The sequence below is a fragment of the Cinclus cinclus genome, chromosome 15, assembly GCF_963662255.1.
Source record: "Cinclus cinclus chromosome 15, bCinCin1.1, whole genome shotgun sequence".
In the NCBI taxonomy this organism is placed as follows: Eukaryota; Metazoa; Chordata; class Aves; order Passeriformes; family Cinclidae; genus Cinclus; species Cinclus cinclus.
Genome location: NC_085060.1, coordinates 8,927,182 through 8,948,738, shown reverse-complemented (window position 1 = coordinate 8,948,738; position 21,557 = coordinate 8,927,182). Strand labels below are relative to the sequence as shown.

Here is a 21,557-nt window from a genome sequence, read left to right as displayed (position 1 = left end):
TGTATGGGTTTTCATTTCTAGGTAAGTTTTCCCTGGTATCTGTGTTAAATCTGCCTGTTACCTATAACTTGTCTATTTAACGATGGCTACATGAATGTTCCTCCAGGCACAAGACAGATCTGCAGCTTACAGTCTGGAGTAGTTTCATGTACATCACAGAGGTTTTACAGCTTTACAGTGACTGAAGAACTTGCTACTTAAATTCATGCTCCTTATGGTACCCAATTGCTAAATAATCCTTTTCAGACGCTCCCAAAATCTGTCAAAGAAGAATGTACTAATTATAGCAAAGCAACTGTGCCAGGCACATCATGGACTTTTGACTCCCTGCTTCTTGGCCAAAGGCTGTCACCACCCCAAATCCCACAATGGTAGTGCCAAAAGCACAACAGCTGAAGGCTTTGAGACCTTGCTGTGATGTCCCAGCATATCACAGGACAATTCCCAAGCCCAGCACTGCAGTCAGAGGGGAGCATACAGACACCAGCAGGCCCCAGGGATGTCAAGACACATCAGACTATCCCATCACCTCTCCAGCATCACCCCTCCTCCTAACCTGCTACACCCCCTTGGGAGAAAGGTAAAGAAAGGAGCTATGGCAGCCTCACTGATGCTCCCTCAACAGCAGCCAGGTGGAGAAACACAAATAAATGCAATATTTCCAGAGTGTTCCAAAGAACCACTCTGCAGCAGCTCCTGTGCCACCTGAAGTCCAGCTATCCCATATGGGCTCTGTGGGCAGGGTAAATAGGAACCCATCTTGATCTGCTTCTGGTTTGACCCAGTCCTGTGGGTCACCCCTCCACCCCTGCAGCTGGAGGAGTGTTCACACAGGATACATGCATATGTGCTCCTCCTGCTGCCAACCCATCTTATTTTAGATACCAAGGTGTAGGAGGGCCCAAGGAGACAGAATGATCTGGCTTCAGCCCTTCTCCAGCCTGTGCACTGAGGTAAGAGCCTCAGGCCAGGAGCACACTCACTGAAAGGTCCATCTATAATGCCTTGAAGAGGCATCTAAAACTGCACATCATGAAGCTGGGCCAATACTGCACCAGGATCTGACAGGGACACAGGATCAAACAAAGGTGTCTCATTTGACACGGGCTACAATTTTTGTATTGCTCAGGACCTGGAAGAATTGTAGAAGCTTGAGGGGATACAACATTTCTTTCTTGTACCATGTCCTGGTTCTGAAGGAATCCCAAAAGCAGAATATACAAAAGACAACAGAGACTCCTCACCACCAAATTCTGCAGTCAGTGTCTCCTCACTCCAGCAGAGGAACTAGAGTAAACCCCTGTAGCAAAGAATTTACTTGATGAGTTTGCCTCATCCAGCTGCTTGTGCTTTCCCTCTGGACAAGCGATGACCACCACAAATAAGCAGCAGCAGCTCTGGACAGTAACTTTTTCTGACTTTATTTTTTTCCTGACTTTATTTTTTTTTGTGTTTGTGTGTACACATAGGTATGCAACCTTTGCAACAGGATCTGGCCATCTGCACCAGTGAAAGGGTTAATTCAGTTCAGTATCCATGTGATAGTCCTGCACTGATCCAAATCAACAATTTCTACTAATTAAATTCCAGGCAGCCTCCCATTTTTGGGCTGGGAAAGCCACATTCCTGCTCGAATGAGCATCTGAACAAAGAGGCTTGTGCCACTTCTCTGCATGGCATGGAAAGCAATTCTTCAGCAAAACTGACAGATAAAAACACACTGCATGCCAAAGTCAGAATTTCCCACATGCTGGTTAACAAACCTCTCGTTATTTTTTTGCAGGACAAGAACTGGATTAAATCTTTGCAACAAACAATTTAATTGCACCTCAAAGTTCCCCTCAGATTTGTATCTGCTGGGACCAGATCATACTTCCACCCTTCTGCACTCAGCAAAGAGGGGCTGGGTCTGCTGCCAGGCATGACACAGAATGATCTGAGAGGACAGAGGTAGCACCCATTCCTTGGCAAGCAGCAGAAGCAAAGTGAGCAGTTTCCTCTGAAGACCATACATGCTCTTATCACTCATGAAGGTTTCAGAGGAGGTGACATGAGTGGTTGCAAACCTTTCAATGTGTCAAGAGCAGGAAGACTTGTACAAGTTTGGATTGTCTTCTCTCAGAGGGTTTGTTCAGCAGGGGAGTAGTTATGGGCTCTCCCATTCTCTGCCAGACCGTGTCTCCTCACAGTGGTGGCTCTTGGAGAGGCCAGTGAGGCACTGTGCAGGTCCTGCCTGCACTGGCTTTGGGGCCGTGTCTGTGTCAGCCGTGAGCAGAGCAAGTGAGAGGCTGCGACATCACTCAGCACCATTCCACCACTGCTGGCAGAAGCTGGGTCCTAGCAAGGCTTCCTACTGCTGCTGCCTAGAACTCTGATAAGGAGATCTCTTGACTCCTTAAACCCAAAAACAAGTCTTCAGAGAGAAAGGAGAACAGATCAGCTTCTCCTCCCTAGCTCTGGGAATGAGAAGCAACATCAGCTCAATGGTTTTACAGTTCCTCTGCATCCACTCTTCTCTCTCCCTGCTATAGCTGGGCAACAGGAGGCCTTTCTTTTAAAATGCACTGTATCCCTTATAATTTGGGAAAACAGGAAGGAGTTGTCTTCTATGGAGCCAAGACTGACAGCACTGTGAGGATGCCTTTTGCCTCACTATGAGCATCATAAAGCTAAGTAAAACATATTATTTGAGAGTAATAAAACAATCAAAGACAGCATATATGAAGACAGCTTGCAGGCAGAAGCTCAGGGAGCAGATCCCATGCTTGAGACTGAAGCAAAAGGCACCCAGAGCGAGGTCCCTTTGCTGACACTGTCCCACTGGGGAATGGGGGATGAACCACAGACAGAGCCAGCTGAGGGGACAGCCATCACCCCAGCATACCCAACACATGAGCAAAGTCCCACACTGCACCTGCTTCAGTTCCCAGCACAGATCCCTAAGGATGCTGTTCAGCCCTTTTCCCCATAAATCTCAGTTGTCTCATTACACAGAACACTCTTGTCCAGGGCAGTTACCAGCATGGCACTGTCAGGAAAGGCTGCGATGTTGAGAATACAAAGAAAAGTTACTGGATCTGTCCTGCAACGACCCAGTCCTCCGGCATTTAGAGCACACTGCAGAACTAAGGAGCTAAATTCTCAAATTCTCCCTGAAACATTGCACCTTGTGACTCCAAAGCTGCCAGTGTTTGGAAAAACAATTCAAAAGCCAGAGCTGCCTCCCCCCCAAGATTATTCACTGTCTCCAAAACACATTCAGGCTTCAGGAGGCAAAGCTCAGACATTAATGGATGGTGTGTGGGGCACAGGATTGGCATGTCTGAACGCACACTGAACATTTCTGGTTGGGATGGGCAGTCTCCCCAGGCACTAATACCACAGACCAAGAGCAGAAGGCTTTCATGCAGACTAAGATGGTTACGTGCAAAGCAAGAAGGTGAAAGGTCCAAGTACCAGGTCAAAGGTTGCCTCGAGCGGTCGCTTCAGTGATCTGACAGCTGGCTGAGTCTTAATTAGCAGGCAGCGAGCACATGATGGCAATGGGCCGGGGAGGGGGATCAAGCACAGTAACAAAAACAGCAAGCAGAGGTGTGTCAAGAGAGAGCAACAATTTGGGAAGGCGAAGAGAAAAAAAAAAGTGAAGGCATTATACAATATATTAAGAAGACGAGGCATGCACAACATGGAGTGGCTGGGTAATTACCTGGCCTAGTGGCAAGTCAGTTATTTTGCCTCGGTAAGTTTTAAAAGTAAAGAAATGTCATCACAGGACACGTGCTTTGGAGCTTTGTCACATCGGCTGGCACAGCAGGGCAGGAGAACTCAGGGATTAGCACCACCTGCACAGGGACCGGCACTGGGCTCCAGCCCTCATGCTGCAGCTACACATCATGCAGAGGCCAGCAGAGCACTCATGGAGGGGAAAGGACCACTGGAAAAGGAAGGAGCTTCAAGCACATGCTTAAGTGCTGTCCTGAACTGGGGACTGGGCCTTAACCAGTTCATCCAGTGCTGCACTGACTTCAGCCAAGCAGGAGCGAGTAAAGCTAGTACCTGTGCACATCAAATAACTGCAGGATTGGGTCCTCAGAAATGCTGACTTTAGATCTGAAGTCATTCTAAATCTGTTTTAGAATGTTGACACATAGCCTGGCATCTGTTTTTCCCTTCAAGAAAATGGAGCACCTTTCTTCCCTTTAATAAAGTCTTACACCTCAACAGGTACAGTAAATGCATCAACCCTTGAAAAGTCAATGAATAATGTAGGCTGTTTTGGTAGCAGGGGTAATGCAACAAGCCATCAATAAATATTTTAAAGGTTCTAGTCATACAAATAGGGTTAATTACATTTTTAAGAGAAGCCAGCAGAATGAATAAAACATGCATTGGCTTTGGTTAAGTAGCAGTGTCCTAGATAATTAGTGAAAAAGTCAAGATTCAGTTGTGAAAAACACAAGAGTTTCATTTAAGAAGCTTTTTTTTTGACAGACTTGGACTCTTATTTCAACAACAATAAAAACAGCAAGAAAACTAATATATAAACTCTGCAGGACAAATAAATACTGCAGTATAAATTAAATGTTCAAATTACATTCCAGGTAATAGTCATGCTACAAGGAGGGCACTTGTTTAATTTCTAGAACTGCCCTGGCTCTGCATTAAATTTCATTATGTATTAAAAGCATTAAAAGCATTATTTACTACCTTAAAAAAAGAGAAAAAAAGTACTTGGAAAAATTGTAGTGACCTTAATTCTAAACTAAAGGGGAGGCAAGAGCCGTTTTAATATTAAAAAAGTTAAGAAATCATAGAAGAGAGGGAAGGGACCTCTAGAGATCAATTGACCAACACCCTGCTCAAAGCAGGGTCAACTACAGCAGCTTGCTTGAGATTCCATTCAGGCAGTCTCTACTCTCAGTCAGTATCTCCTAGGATGGAGAATCCTGTCATAGTGCTAGACCTTTCTATGGTAAATAAATTTTTCCTGATGTTTAAATGGAATGTCCTGAATTTCAATTTGTGCTCATTGCTTCTTATCTTTTCATTGGGCACCACAGGGAAGAGTTTCCCTCCACCTTCTTTACCTCCCACATCAGGAATTTATGCACATGGTTAGGATACCCTGGGCCTCTTCTTCCCTCCCCAGCTCTCTTATCTCTGGAATTAACAGGTCCCATTAAACCAAGCTCAACAGAATGGCAAACATATATACCAGCTAGGAGTCACCTGCCAAGTCTTCCTTGACTCATGTTCAGAACTGTAGATATAAGTAGCCAAAATTCAACTTAAAATTCTACAGGTGGGACCATCTCTACCAGGTCCAAAGCATCAAATGTGTCAGGAAGTCACCCTTGTTTTGTGTCTTGTAATTTCACTAAGTCTTTGCAAAGGTATTGGATATAAGTTTGCTAAGCTCACACAACTGATATCATCTGCTTTTTGCAGAGAACAGGCCAGGATCTCCCCAAAAATGATATACTGTGTATTGAGGAAGCTGAACTGATCCTTATGACTCAGCCAGGGAAGGTGTTGGGTGCTGCTGCACTTGCATTCATGTCACATCACAATGTCAAGTCAGCAAATCACAGGGCTGGGCACAGTGTCCCTCCCTACCTGGTGAGATGTTCTGTACCACTGAGAGCTTCATGCTGTGGTGAGCACAGAGACAGGATGAAGAGATGGAATGCATCTTGCACATGCTCTCAGCTCTCTAGTCAGCCAATTACAAAGCTCTCTATTTTTCCACAAATGACACATATGACACATGAAATCTCTTAGCAATGGAAATGCAGCTTGAGAAGAGCTCTACTTACCATTGCAGCTGCAGCTGTCTGGTTCACCTGGTGTTGAGCTGCCTTGATTTTGGCTTGCAGGTGTGCAGGGGGATGAAAGTACTTGCATTTCTCCCTAGAGCATCGACCTTTGATGTAATCCATGCAAACTGTAACAGTATTTTCATTTGTGTCTATCATTGCAATATCTATAGGGTGAGCATAGCGGCAATCATTCTCACCACGTGTGCAATTTCCACGCTGAAACTCTCGACAAACCTTAAAAGAAAGTCACATTGTTGAGCAGAACATCAAGGTACTTTTCATTTCAACACAGAGTATCAGTTCAGTTGGCCACACTAAACCATGCGTATATTCTAAATCCATGCTCATCTGGGGTAGCACATATATCAACAGACACAGAGACAACTGGTGCTACTCACAACTGCTTCAGGGGATGAAAAAAACCACAACATTAACATGGCAAATTACCAAATGCAACTGAAGTACAGAATTTGTGCAAAATGGAAAGTGACCCCAGAAAATCAATGTCATTTTGACAAAACTTTTGCAGCTCAGGATTCCTTCCCTGCCTCTAAAGCTTAAATGTTAATAACTTTGCCATTTGTGTCTCACCTGGATTATATATTTGTTATGGAGCACACTCTTGGGTAGGACATTTAATTCTAAATGTTACATGTTACTGCTATTTGCAACAAGTACTTTTTCTTAAACATGAGATGCCTCTTTCACATAAATAGTCTTCCTGCCCTTCACAATAAATCCCCGAGCCTGGCATTATGTGACAGCACATTACCCAGCGATGTGTTTGAAGGTGCTGCCAAAATTACGAGTTGTACTAGGATCTCACAGATCCTCGTAAGTTATGACCACCAAAGTATCAGAGGCAGAGGAAAAGATTTCACAAAAAGTCTTCAAGGTTTCTTGTCTGAGGAACTGAGAAAAGTTGTTGAATAATATAGCAAGTGGTGTAGCTCACATACCAATGTACAATCACACTGAGTGTGGGGAAAGGTGAGACGTCAGCAAGGCAAGATAAAGTACATAACACAAAACAATGTGTTTTGAAATTACACCCTTCTCTGCTATCTTCCCGTGTTATAATTTACACCTGCAGGGGCCTCTGAATTCAGGCCCTCAGCCCTTATCTCCTGCAGAGTCTCTGCTTAGGGTTTAAAAGACATTTACAACTCCTCCACCAATAAGCCTCAGCATGTCCAGCCAACTGGGGAGGGAGAGACATCTTTCCAACACTCCACACTCACCACTCCCATCAGTGTAATGCTTAAAGCTTTTTGTAAAAGCTCAGTAAGCTCATCTCTAGAAAACAGAAACATGTTACCTCCAAAACATCTCCCACCCAACAAAGTTTAAGGGCAGACCATTTACTTGGTTTTTTGAGGGTTTTAAAGCAGGGCAGATCACATACAAAAAAACAATCCTAACCCTGCTCTAACACCCACTGATACCAGAAGACTGAGTTTTCCCAGATTTCCAAGGATTTGGGAAAAGGCCCTGCAAAAGCGTCTGCTCTGGCAGAGCGCAGCAGCCCTGTGCTAGAAAAGCTGCAAGTTGAACTCTCTACTATGTTGCATCAGGTCATTTTAGCAGAGAGCAACAGCTGGGACCACATGTCCTGTTCATCCCTCTCAGCAGTATTGTATCAGATGTCCAAATACCTCCAGTTTATCCGTACGCATCAGTTTCTGCCCAGCAGAGCCTCCCGGTACTGTAACAGTAGGATTTCCAGAAACCAGGACAGGAGTATTTGGTAAAAGCTCTGCAGGAACTAAGCCCATCCCAGGAGAAACATGACTCAGGTAGGGACTAAAAGCCATTGTGGGGCTTGTTGCAAGCGATGGAGTCACAGGAAATGTTGTCTGTGTACAGAAAGAGAAAAAACAAAGTATTAGTTAAAAAGCTCTGTCTTGGATTTCCCATCAAAGCTTTGCATGGCACTTCAATCCTTTTAGACAATTTGATTAGCCACATCAAAATGCTGTGCTCTCCAATCTATTCAGTTATTGCCAATTATTTGCGATCCATTCGCTTCTCCTGACTCACAGATTTGTGACTCATCCTGAATACAAGGCATCTTTATTTCTCAGATCAAAGCATATTGATGATCTTTATAGTTTAATGACACAATTAAGGATTTCATGCCAGCAATTAGGGCAGGCCCAAATTAAACAGACTTCTCATTCCCAAATAAATGTCTCATCTTCTTTATGCCTATGCCGCAATGCTGTAGAGAGACTCCAAGGTAAACTGCAGCTTCAGGGCCTGGAAGCAGGTAACCCCATTAGCTGCACTGCTACATCCACCATCACCCTGCCCTGAGCTCCATGTTAGCATGGCCAGTGGTCCTCAGGTTAGACCAAAGGCATCATTCAGTCAGGTCAGGTATCCCTGCTGCAGTACACTCGGTTGGTCAGGCACCCTGCACATCTGGGGTTGGTTTCAGAGTGTTAACAGGCTCCAAGCAAAAACCATTTTGCAGAAGGATCTAAGCCTGTGCTCCATGTGAATGGCAGCAAGAGGATACCAAACTCATTAATGTCACAACATGCCAGATCTCATGGCTTTGGCAAAGAGCAGGCGAGTCTTGGGCTTGGAATAGCAATGAGAGAGTGTACCAGGTGAGATGGCACAGGTGGACTAGTGAGATGTCCAGGACCCCACCTGTGCTACAAGAAGCCATGTTCTCTTTGGGCCAGAACAACAGGCCATGAAGACCTTGACCACCTCAGGTCCCTACATGGTGTTAGGCAGGTCGTCTGAGTGTAGCAGAGCTTCAGTACTGGGGGCCAGAAGCACTTCCCTGATCGACTCCAGCAGCACTCATCTGGAAAAGGAGCTGCTGTGCTGGCAGAAGGTAAGCACAAGGCTCCTAAGCAGATGCTCAGTTTAAATTCTGGGACTAGCCCCTACCACCAAGGAGTTTGTGAGGTTTTAAAGCACCACGATCCAAAGTATTCTTGGGAATTAAGCTAATTCCAGCTGATGAAAAACTCCACCTGCCCCTACTGAAGATGAGAGCATGCATGGCAGCACTCCTGCTCCTGTAGCGGGGGCTCAAGTACCCACCAGGGAAAGCAGCCTGAAACCTGCAACCATTTTTATTTTCCCTCCTGTCACCTACTCCACTGTGAACTCTGGATTCCAGTTAAAGCTGGCAGGTGTCTGTGATGCCATCTTTGGGAGCTACAGCCTCTACTTGGCAATAAATACAAGTGCGCTTACACAATGGCCTGGGGCAGGTTTTTTGGCCACACACATCATTCCCTCTTTTCTTTTGTTTTGGTACTTCTACTCCTGTGAAATTCTAAGAGAAACCACATATGACAGTGTATTTCTCAACAGCATCTTCTTCCTGGTACTTTCATACTTTACTTGTTGCTATGTGGAAGAAGTTAACCCTCAGTAACACCAGCCAACTGTCCTAACCCAGCTTTAGCTTAACAATGCCTCTTCCTAAGGCCAGTGACAGCAAGCAGCTCCCAAGCTGATGGGAAAGGGAATTGTTGACAGAATATATGCCATCTGCTCCTCAGTGAGGAGACAGCTTCCTGCATCAGTGGTGTTGGATGCTTTAAGTGTAGCAGAACCAAGTAATTCTCCTTCCGGGAGGGATTTCCTATTTTCCCTACTGCAAGCCTTAGTCAAGCACTGCTTCAGCCGTTGGGAGACTTCAGCCACTAAGGCCAAAGATCTCCCAATCCACAGACATTTTACACCTTTTTCAGCTAAAAAAGCTCTTTAGGATTTCCAAAGCTGTGACTCCCTGAACACTTTAGTGAGAAGGCAGCATCATTAGACTGTTTTCTTTTGTGTGAGTACCAGTAATTACAGTGGTATCTGCTGAACTTCTGTCTCCATTTGCACTATAAATGCTATTTTAAGGCGCTTTGCCCACCTGGCCACTTTGCACAGGTTATAGTCGGGCCTGACCTGTTGCCAGCATTTGTTTTAGGTACCCATAGTAGCCCAAACTTTGCAGTACATGTGGCTTGCACAAATGTGTGGGCAAACCTACCCTATGCTTTTCAGCAAGTAATACAGCAGAATATCCTGACTGAGGAGGTATGGCACAAATATTGCTCCAAAATCCCAACAGCCAGGCCAAGGACATCGCTGGTTTCTGAGACAAAAAGGAAGATGTTCCTCCCACTGCTGCAGGAACGATTTGTGCAGATTGGGAATGCTGGGGGCTTGCAACACCTTGCACTGACTGAATTCACCTGAAACATTCACTAAGAGATGATACACCACCCTCTTCACCAAAGCTACTACAAAGGTGGAAGCAAGACCTGCTCCCTGAAGCACAATCCCCACCTCCCTCAAAAGCAGTCCCTCTTCTCACTGGGAGCAACCAGCAAGGGCTAAGGGATCCAAGACCAAGCTGAATGAGAAAAGATGTGCATGAGGAACAACTAAGTAGCACAATCCACTTGTGATCCTGGAGACCTGCAGAGTGATGCTTGTAGGAACAGGATGAGTTTTTATTGCTACTGTTGTCTGTTCACCCCTTTCTGTGCCCTGACATCTGCTGCTGCGTTCCCAAGGTTTCACAAGCATTCTTTCTGCCCGCCTGCACCATGTGCCTGCTTCCCTGATTGGAAGTGCCAGTTGTGCTCCACACCCTGCCCGCAGGCTGGGGCTGAGCTCGCAGCCAAGCGGGTGAGCAGCCAGGGAACAAGCAGACCTCACTTGACATATTAAACCTACAAGAGCTGGGGTTTTAAGTCTGGAGTGTGTGCAGCACTCTGAGAACTGCGCCTTTGTGAGCTGGCACCAGGGAGCTCTGTATTTATTGTGGCTGATGAGGGGAAAAGATGGGCTGTGCTCACTGCCAGACCCGGCTGCCTGTCTTGGATTGGGAAATCCAGTCTGGCTCATGCATCAGTACCAGTAATAGCGATGCTGCCAGCCAATTCCTTCCTCTACGTCTGTGCAGGTCCCCCATGTCCTCAGGGAACGTGAGCAAATTTCCTCCTTGCAGCCAGAACCCAAATTTAATTTTTACTCCAAACAGCACTGCTCTCCTCAACATGCCTCCTGTCCACCTCTTGTGACAGCTGTGCTGCTTTTGGCTGGGATACAGTTAATTTTCTCCACAGTAGCTGGTGTAGGGCTGTGGTTTTAATTTGTACTGGAAACAGTGTAGATAATTCAGGGATGTTTTTGTTGCTTCTGAGCAATGTTTGCAGAGGGTCAAGGGCTTTTCTGCCTCTCACCCCACACACCCAGGGAGTTGACTATGGGGGGCAGCACAAGGAGTTGGGAGGGGACCAAGGACAGCTGACCCCAACTGACCCAAGGGATACCCCAGACCAAATGGCATCATGGTCTTGATATAAAGCTGTGGGTGGATAGAGGCAGGGAGGGAGAGCAGATCTGACAGAGCAATGTTATGGCTATACACTAAAAAACCAAACTCTCAACTTAATTGCTGATGTGTTCTAGGGCAAAAGAGAGAGATTGAAAGTATCAGCACTTACTCCTGCTGCCCCCCTTAAAGCTCTTGCTAATACAGGAAATACAGAGACAGGTTTCCTTGCAAATTAACTTCTGTAAATCACAGCATAGACACTCTACCGGTAACTCCTGTGCATAGGGAAACAGGTTGCTGTGCAGCAGCAAAGGGCTGAGGTAGCAGCTCACAAGACTGGTTTACTGAGTATTAAAATGCTTTTAAGAATAGTAATAATTTTAAAAAGCCAAAATGGCTGTTGTGAGAACCCGTATCGGGGGGGAGGGTTGCCAAGGACTTTGACAGCTCTGAGCTCCTCACAGACCTCAAGCATGGAAGCTGTTGGGTTGAAGGTGTGAGCAGAAAGAAGGAACCTCCCAGGGAGGGACATTTGTCACCACAGGTGACAACAGAACCCCCAACAGCTGATTTTGTTAACAATCTAGAAGTTGTATTCAATTTGGCTAGCAAAAATTGTGCTAAAGTTAGAGAAGAAACACAGAGTGGGTGTGAAGAGGAAGGCAGAGGAGAGGTTGGTGTTTTGTCAAACACAGGCACTGTCTCAGCCAGGAAGTGTTGATTCTGAGTTACCTCAGACCCTAAAAAAGGGAAAGCCTGAAAATGAGAGGCCCACTGTAAATAAAGAGGTGTTGATAGCCTGAAGGAGGGGAGACAGGTCACTGCCAAGCAGCTATATATGGAAAGCACACAAAAAACAATGGCTGCTTACAGTCTGGTGATAGAAACTGAAGCTAAAGACCTCGTACTGACAAGATTGAAAACCTTGATATTAAAAATTAAAATTACTTGATGCTGTCAGAAAACCCAGAAATCTGCGTACCCCTCCAATGTAACTGCATGGGGCTGGCTGGCTGGCTGGCTGCAAAACCATCCTCCAACATGAAGGCTGGACATGCTGGAGTGAATCTAATGGGCCACAGCACCCAGCTTCCTACCACCAGCGAATTTCCCCAACCAGACTGCAAAGATACATTCCTAGCTCAAAGGATCTCTCATTTGTGGGCTGCTGCAGTGTAAAAGACAGGTGTTAACACCCCACAGCATTGTCTCTTGGCAGATACCAGCTCCTGGGTGGGCCAGGGTACATGCGTTTATTCATTCCTAGCGTGCCTTAGACTAGAGGCTGAGATACAAATCAGGTTTTTGCTGCATGGAACAAATGCCTGTGCAAAGCACCTGTTGAAATTGGTGCCAGCACTTGCTCCATGCATCACTGGCCAAGCAAGTTGCTCACCCTCTGCTTTAACCCCTCCATCAGCAACCAAGGAGTGGCAGCAGGATCCTGCTGCCCCAGGAGGAGACAAAGGGCTGGGTTAAGTCTGGGCTGTCTTCAGGGGCATGGGTGTCTCAGAACCATCAAGAGTTTTGTCTACGAAGACCTTGACATAAAGAAAAGATGAAGAGCCTGAAAACAAAGAGAGGAAACAGCCCCCCTAGGCAGCAGCAGAGGCAGCTGCAGGGCAGGAGTGGTGGCAGGTGTGTCACCACTGCCGTGCTCCCAAGGCTCGTTCAGGCACTAATGGGGAAGCACCACACAAACCAGTGCCCTGCTCCACATCACTTGGACCCTGGGATGAAGCACCTCCATGGTCAGCTCCAAAAGTCTATCCCACACTGCTGCGAAGGGATAAAGCAGGATGGAGCAGGGGAACTAGACACAAGGTGCAGCACTTTTCAGGTGGTCTTGCACTGGCACACACAGGATGCAAAGTGACCATATCTGAGGAACCAGATATAACATTGACCAAAGTAGCTCTTCCTATCAATGCCAGAGCCCAGCTCGCAGACAGATGCCATTTCAGGAAGCCTGGTGAAAAGCTGCTGTGTCGAGTGCTGTTTGGTATGGATTTGGTGGGGGGGTTTTTGGTTTTTTTTAACTCAGTAGCTTTTCTGGTGAATCTGCACTTTAAAATGTCTAAGCATTCAGCTATTGTTTGGAGCTTATATTAAGCATGCTGTTTCAAATCTCATCTCTGGCAAGCATCCCAATTAAGCAGGCATCCCGTTGATCAGTTTTCGGATCACATGGGATTTGTTCTGCTGCTGTATCAGATACAATACTTTCTGCTTTGACGAATTTCATGTGTACCCAGAAGGAGGCCCCACCCTTCTCATTTAGAAAGAAAAGAATTCTCAAAGCCAGCTTCCACTGACAGCATCTTTGGGAAATCAAAGGCAGTTGAAAGAGCAATCTCTTGTTTGTCCTGAAATTGGTGTGGAGCAAGTCGGGCAGCAGGAATCAGACCAAGAGGTTGTTTAGTCTGAGTGAAGTGTGGGAAAGCATGAAGGGAGCAGTCACTGCAGAACAAATTTTTATTTTTCTTCTTTGCCCATGTCTCCCTTATGGCACAATTTAGAAACCAGGGGCCTTTCTGATCAGATAAGGTTACCTCTGAAATGACAGCACTAACCAGACAAACCAACACATTCAATCTCAGAGGCAATTTAAAAGGCAGAAGTAAAATTTAGAAGCATACTGGACCAGCAAGATTGCAAAGTGGGAAGATGGGAACTTTCCAAAGAGGAAATCCCAAACATGCTTTGAATAGCCAGTCAAAGAGCATCCACTGTGAATTCCCCACAGAGGAAAACTCAAAATAGGAAGGGTTTGCTTTGGGTACAGGGCTTGGAAACCAATGCCATTATTTTGTGAGAATTCAGGATTTCCTTCTGATGTGGACATACTTTCAAGCTGCACAAAAAAAAAAGAAGTTCAAGACTGCAGCAGATAAGAGATTTTCCTAGCTTATAGGGCAGGGCAAAGATAAAGCTACTAGCAGACACACAGGATGATCAGAGTGATGACAAACATGGAAAAGCCCCCAAAAGACAGGAGGAATATGCCAGACTGAGGAAAAAGTCCAGTCTGGTGGCAGACCACCATCATGAATGAACATTGGGCAGCATTCCCTGATGAAACAGGGAAACCTCCATCACAGGTTCTTACACCAAACATCATAATAGCCTCCAATGAGGAGGAATCCTTCATCCTTCACCCATTCAAAATCTTCCTCCCAAATTTGTCCTAAACCATCATATCTCTGGTGAGAATAAACCAGAAACACCTGAGCTTTTCAAAGCTGGGATGAAAGATGCTGGGTCCCACAAGGGCAGGGAGGCCATACACTGTAGGTGGGACACCAGGAGGCCAAATTCAGGCTGATTCACAGACTTGACACCTTCAGGCTAGAAGAGCTTGTCCAAAGGACCTGGCCAGTCCTCCCATGTGGCATAGCACAAGAAGCCTCACCCAACTACAGCACACTAAGCGCTCATTGCCTCAGGAAAGATACTCAGCCCCAACTTTAAACTGAGAACTCCTAATTAACTCTCAGTGCAGCTTATTCACATCAGCACTGAAGAGCTGCTTCAAGACCTCTGACAGCTCTTAAAATATACATTGTGACAGACTAAAACTCAGCTGACAAATGTCATCCCCTCCCAGATACACCAACCAGAAGACACAAGCCATCCTCTCCCTGGCATAACAGGGTTCTCCAGCCTGAAACCTGTTTTAACTGACAAGCAAAAGCAAGGACAGGCAGTGAAGGTTTCTCTGAACTACCTGCTCTGCAAACACCTATCTCCCACAGGCTTCCCTTCCTATCTGAAGAGAAGCAAATCTTTCCTGCTCTTATTCTAAATCAGCATTACTGTGAAAAACAAGTGACAGGGCTGTGACATTAGCACAGCTCTCTGCTGGGACAACTGCAGTGAAATGGCTCTCACTTCCAGACATTAAAAAGGATTAAAGTCTAGGTAGGATTCTTCTTCCCCAGTTTTAGTCCAACAGTGCAACACATCTAGTCCAAGAGAGTCAGCACCATCTCAGTGTAAAACAACTTTCCAAAACAGGATCCATTGGAATTGAACCACTCAGAACTTCTGGGATGTACATCAACCAACTGGTCAAATAAGCACCTGGTGATAAGACCATTTCACTTGAAGCCCGGAATCTCATAGCTCCTCAGTTATCAGAGGAAAAGAGAGACACAGCTTGCAAGGAGATGCAAAGGTAGCATCAGACACCCCTCTGGAAGATTCTGCTCAGTTCTGTGCGGCACAGCCAATGGCCTGAGCCCAGGCACAGGGCTGGGGCTTGCATGAACAAGCAGGGGAGGAAGAGGGAGCAGTGTGAGCCCGATGGGTCCATGCTGTAACTCACAATTGGCTGTAGCTGCGCGCCCGGTAGCATGAACTGCATCTGCTGAGCAAACATGGCTGCGGCCGTCTTCTGCTGGATCAGGTTGTTGCGTCCATTTATTTCAAGTTGTGTTTTTAAATGTGGGGGAGGGTGAAGATATTTGCAGTTCTCTCGGGTACACCGGCCCTAAAAAATATAATGGAACAGCATTTCAGTGAATGTAACACCCAGGGCAGCCAGAGAAATTTAATTAAGGATTGTTTGGGTTACTGGAACAACACAATCATCAAGGCGGAGGTGGCTTGGTAGCTACTGTGCCTCTTTTGTGATTTTTCTATAGTAGGTGAAGAGAAGAGCAACATGACTTCTCCTGCAGTAACACTAACTGAATACTATCAAGCTAAACTGAAAAGTAAGGCTTCCTGATGTTAAAATGATTGTTGTAAGAAAAAACCCCAAACAGTCTAACACAAATACCAATACTTTCAGAAGCTAGTGGCAACAATTCCAGAAACGACAACAAAAATTCCCTGTTTCTTTGCGTGGGTTGCTTTTCCCCTCCTTCCCAACACCAGATCACTTAATTGGCCCTGACAACCAGACAGCAAGAAACAAAACTTTCTCCACCATCTCCCCAGCTGCACTAGATAAAACTTGAAGAGGACAGCTCTGTAAGGCAGCACCTCCGATCCACAACATGCAGGTACCCTGAGATGCTGAGCACTGGCAGTCACAGGAGGAAGAAACTATTTTCCCCCATCATGCTTTCATTTGTCAAAAGTGATGTGTGTTGCATCACCGATTCCTTCCCTCCTGCAATAAATATAAGCACTGGCCATGTCAGTGGCTTCTAAAAAGCAAGAGACCACTGATGCTATCCCTACAAATCAACTGAAGTCATCACTTAAAAAACATATATAAACTGTGCCTTACTTTAATAGCATTTGCAAGTAGACATAAGAAGATAAATATCAGTACACTGCTAAATAAGAAAGCTAGCAACAAATGTTGTCATTAAGATTAAATAGTTCTTGAAAAATAAGGTTTTTTTCTCTCCCCCCTTTCTTTTTGAATGTCTTCCTCAAGAAACAAGAGGCATACAGAAGATATGAAATACTTAACATAACTTTATGCAAAAATGGTGACTTTTTTTTGAGGAACAAATTCTTTTGTGCTATTCAAAGCCTATTAAAAAAAGGCCAGACCAGAAGGCCACAGAGCTACTCCATGACAGATCATTAATAGCAGCTCCTACAGCCAGCAAAGGCATAGGACCACCCAGCCTGTCCCAGGCAGTTGTCAAGGCTGGACACAGAGTTCTCAGTCTCGGTGTAATTAAATTTGCTTTCCAAAAGGGGCACATCAGAGGACTCTAGGTACCTGCCCCTGTTAGCAGGGTCTCGTGCAGCACAGCTGTAACCCCACAGCCAGGTCCACAGGGATGCAGCTATTCCATACCACTCACCCAAGGCTCAAGGGGGAACCGCCGGGACCAGCCCCTGATGCATCCAGGATACTCCCCTGGGGATTCTTTAAAAGGCTTTTGCAAACATACAGGTGGAATCACTGGACAGTCCAAGTACCACTGCAAAAGGCAAACACCGTGACCCACTGCAGGGGCTGGTTTTGAATCCCCAGCCAGGCTCCCCAGCATGCCAGGTAGCTGTAGAGCAGCCTGAGATTTTCAAGATTTATTCTGCCTGCCTTCCTGATGGGGATAACAGCTTCACTGGGGAGAGGGCTGCAGAGCTTGACTGCAGCTTAAAAGGGGCTGTTCAACATGTGCCATGGGAACAGGCTTCTCTCTTATCTGCTCCAAGGAGATCAGAGTTAAACAAAAGGTAAATAATTAAATTCAAGTAGTGATGGGCTAAAGGCAGTGGGACAGGAAAAACACCCCACTTCCAAACTTCAGCAGCCTGGCTTGGTGGAATGAAACTTTCTGCTCCTAAAAGAGCCCAGTGGCTCCCAAGAACCCAACTCAAAAGGAAAGAGGCTTTTTAATGCTATTGTTTTGGCTTCTCATCAGTCCAACAGTCCCAGATCCCCAGCAGTGAGTTAATTGCTCAGAGGCCCTGAGGACAAGAATCTTCACCAGACTCCAGACACTTTCTCACATCTGTGTGAAGTAAGGGTAAAATGGCACCACGATGCTGGCTGGTTCTCAGACACGCAGTGCTACTACAAAGGAAATAACTGCATTAATTTCCCATCACCTGGGATCCAGCAAGAGTCCAGGGTTCAGCCTCAGAGCATATCTGCAGTGCCCCAGCTCCAGAGCTCCTGCAGGGCTGCTGCTGACCAGAAGCAGACCCCACGGAACCACAGGCTGTCCATGGCCAGGCAGCTGCTCAATTCTAAGCTCCAGCCTCCCCAAGCTTACACATCAGCCTTAGAAATTCCTCCTGACTGTAACTTGGCACAAGTGCTTTGGGTTGGGGAAATACTTATTTCTACCAAATTTGGAATAAATCCGTGTAGATGTTTCTACACTGAAGGAATGAAGAAGATGAGAAAAAGAACTACTACTTTTTGCAAACAATACTTACACAGTTGACTTCAACTTGAGAAGGACTTTGCTATTTCAACTGAAATTGTGAATATCATTGACACCAGCAACCCCAGCTTGGTGTGAAGCTTTGTTATACTTTTTTTCCTCAAAGCAGTTTGTTTAATTCCAACAGGGGGTTCTACAAACAGAATATTTTTGCTACCAATAAAAAAAACCACCATACAGCATGAGGCGTTGGTCTTGCAGACAGTCTGTAAGCTGAAACCAGTGCCCACACAGTGCTACTGGTTTCAAGGACATAGATTTGTGAGAAACAGAGCTGTGCAGATGCTGCTGCAGAGCAAAGGCTGTGAAATACTGTCAGGCAGGCCTCTGGGGGCTCAGAAAGACTAAATGAATCACTGCCACACTCAGATTCAAACCCATGCCTTTGGTCTAACTCCTCCTTGCCAACATTTTGATCCTGTGTTTCAGGGGGGGGGGGGGTGTAGTGGAAGCCACAGCTGAGTTGAGTTGCCCTCTCCAACACCACAGTAAGTTCTTCATCTCCCAGACAATGAATTTTTGGAACTGGCGATGTGATGGAGTGACACATGTTCCCAATTTAGACATCTTGCTATGTAACAACTTTCAAGACATCTCGCTCTATAGTGATGGGCACCAATAGTACCCCTGAACTCCAACACTGGTAGAGGTGAGCCCTTCTACCCTTCCATCACAACACCTACAGCTCTTGGCACTTCCCAGAAATACACACACAATCAAGACCAATTTCAGCTCTACAAAAGCTGCCAGAAGGACAAAGGAACTGCCATTTTTAACTCCTCAGTACCAGCTGCACCACAGCAGGGAAAGCAACAGGGAACTGGTAGAAAATCTGCTGTGTGGATGCTGGGCTGGGGATAAATAAGGACAACTCCATTTTACACCTGTGGCCTAGGAATACAACATGAGAAAATACAACAGGAGTTAGGCCCCCCATTTTAGATGAGCATATTTATGCTACGAGGCACAGTTTTCCTGCAGGGACTAGCTGTGGCTCCAGCATATTGAAAGCTCAGCACAGGGCACAGGACCGTTCCAGGGCTGTGCACAGACCACCAAAGGAGACTTTCTCTAAGCTGAGTGTTGCACAAAAAAGCACCATTGCAGCACCTGGAGTGGCCACATGTGCTGGTAGGGGGCCTGGTACTCAAAGAGACTGATCCATGCTGCTAAGCAGCACATTGAGCCTGTGGGCACCAGTGCAGCCATCCCCCTGGAACTGGAAATTTGATTTTTGCTGCTGTCAATTTAGCCTGAGTACTGACTCCAGGACAGGCACATTCCCACCATGTCCTGGGTGGCACACAAGTCTGCAGCCAGGGAATCACCACCCAGTAACAGACTGCTTCTGGCCTTGGTAACATGCTAAATATAGCTGTATTTTCTGGCTCCTCACAAAATGGAAGGAGTCTGAAAGACCATGTTCATCTGCTTCTTTGCCAACTACAGCCAGGAGGGAAAAACATATGGACTGCACTTCCAAAGCTCAAAAAATGGATATTAAAAATAAATCATTAAAGGATTTTATAAGAGTATCTTCTCCCCACACACTCCCCCACCCTTACAGTAGGCTGCTGGCATGTGATTGACTCTGTGTTGCCAACTTAAGTCATGCTGTGATGGCGTATACTGTAAATGGCTGGCATCTGACACCAGCTAATGTGACAGCAGCTTGCACTGCAACAAAGCCAGCTGTTTGGAGTGCACTGACAGCAGCACACTGAAATCCAGTAGAAAAACCAGCATTACACCTGGCTGTGTGGAGTTTGCACATTGTCATCTGCATCCTAACTCAGAAGGAAGCAAATAAGAGCATTCTGGTTACTGCACGAGGCTGGATGAACCTTCCCTAAGCATGTTGCACAAATTCTCTCCTCCCTGGCTGCTGAAGAGAGTTGAACTGTGCTGCAGAAACAAGGCTCCCAGCACAAACCCAACACTTGTTCACATGTGCACCAGTAATACAGTTTGTTACGGTCTCTTTAATCCCGGACACCAGTAAGGGGCTCCAGACACACATTTCTGGTTTTAATGACTGCACACTATGTCCCATCAATCATGAGCAGTTCTCATGTGAAAATCTTCAAGCTAATGTGGCTTTTTACACTCTGGAGGCTGCAGTAGGTTGGTACCCTGACTGTGCAGTCTTTTCCACAGACACTGATGACATGTGCAATGACTGACAGCAAAAAGAATGAAAAGAGACCAGGCAGGAAAGGATTTCCACGTTTCGCACAAAACCAGGCACCAAAACACAGCTTGTCTACATAACGTTTCTCTGCATGAAGCAGCAGATTTCCACCTCCCCAAGAGGAACTCAGTGGGGAAGCACATTCAGAGATGTGCTGGCCCTGCTTACTCAGTGCCTGTCACTCCAGTGCTGAGGCATGAAACTCTCTCTGTTTTCCATCCCACTCACCACATGCACACAAAGGCTCTCTGCTGGCCATAGATCCTTGCTCCTGCCACAGCTTTCTCATACATAACACAACCTCAACCACCATGCTGTCTGCCCCACATTTGCAGGGTGGGCTGCAAATTCATGCCACAGAGCATGAACTGTCCTTCAACAGTGGGAGGCAAAGTGAGAAGCTCAGGGTTGCATCCCCTGTGTCCGTACAGCACAACTAAGAACATGCTGCTTTAGGTCTCCCCCTGCTGCCACCTGCTCTGTAAGAAAAGAGAGGTCCTGGGAGGCACAGTTGGTACCTGGTGCCCAAGCTCCAAGTCCTTCACCCATCCTACAAGGACTTGAAGCTTCAAAGCTACCCTTCCAGGACAGCAAACCACCAGTGCACCACCTCTACTCAAGTGCTTTGTGCTCACTGCAGTTTGTCCCTAAGCAACCTGCTCCAGGGCCGAGCAAGTGGAATGTTGGCTGGATTGAGTGGCTCATCCTGCCACCTCCAATGCTGCACCACACTTCTCTTTCCATACAGGCAAAGAGCTGCACTGGAGGAAGGGGGATAGCTGTCCATCTCACTGCTGGATCAAACGCCTTTCACTGGCAAACATCAAATAGCATGGCAATAGCATGTTTTCAAATGGAAAACAAAGGAGGCTGGAGCTGACAAGTCAGTCTGATCATTAGTGAGTGTTAGTGTCTCAGATAGGTGTTCATGCAGCCCAGCTGTCACTCGCTGCAGTTCAAAGCCAGCCCTGAACACAACTTTATCTGCAAATCCTTTCTACAGGCTAATGAAATTTCAGAAACTATGCTGCCAACTGAGTCAGTGAGAACTGCAATATTGCAACCTCCTTTGAACACTGACCCTGGCCCGATATATCAGCTAACTTCTGCCTAAGAGCAATGCTTTCCTCCTAGCAGTGTTGGAGTAGCCCACTTTCACAGAGAAGTTTTGAAGTGAAATTACGAAGAAAACACTCCTTGAATATGTTCTCATGAAAGGTTGTTAGACCCCTACAAGCATCCTAAAAAGCAGGTCTAGAAGAATATAGCGAAATGATACATCTCCCCATTGCCCAGATAGAACACCTATTTTCTTTGTACCCATTACCTGTGTATCTCTCAAACACGGGACTCCAGCACATCAATCTCAGTCTCAC

At 46.1% G+C, this 21,557-nt stretch overlaps 1 protein-coding gene across 3 annotated transcripts in view; it reads right to left on the bottom strand.

The window, feature by feature from the left end:
• Window positions 1-21,557, bottom strand: part of MBNL3 (muscleblind like splicing regulator 3) — a 54,353-nt gene that overhangs the window by 12,952 nt on the left and 19,844 nt on the right. For 2 of the 3 annotated variants that reach the window (XR_009933639.1, XM_062502613.1), the window contains exons 2-4: window positions 15,455-15,619; window positions 7,475-7,675; window positions 5,817-6,053 (exon numbers count right to left, since the gene is read on the bottom strand). Coding sequence is in view for 2 of the 3 variants with exons in the window: in XM_062502613.1 (XP_062358597.1) it covers window positions 5,817-6,053; window positions 7,475-7,675; window positions 15,455-15,619 (603 nt within the window). In the remaining variant the exon portion in view is untranslated. Of the gene's footprint in view, window positions 1-3,456; window positions 3,511-5,816; window positions 6,054-7,474; window positions 7,676-15,454; window positions 15,620-21,557 lie in introns of all 3 variants that reach the window. The other variant, XM_062502612.1, reaches the window with a different exon arrangement.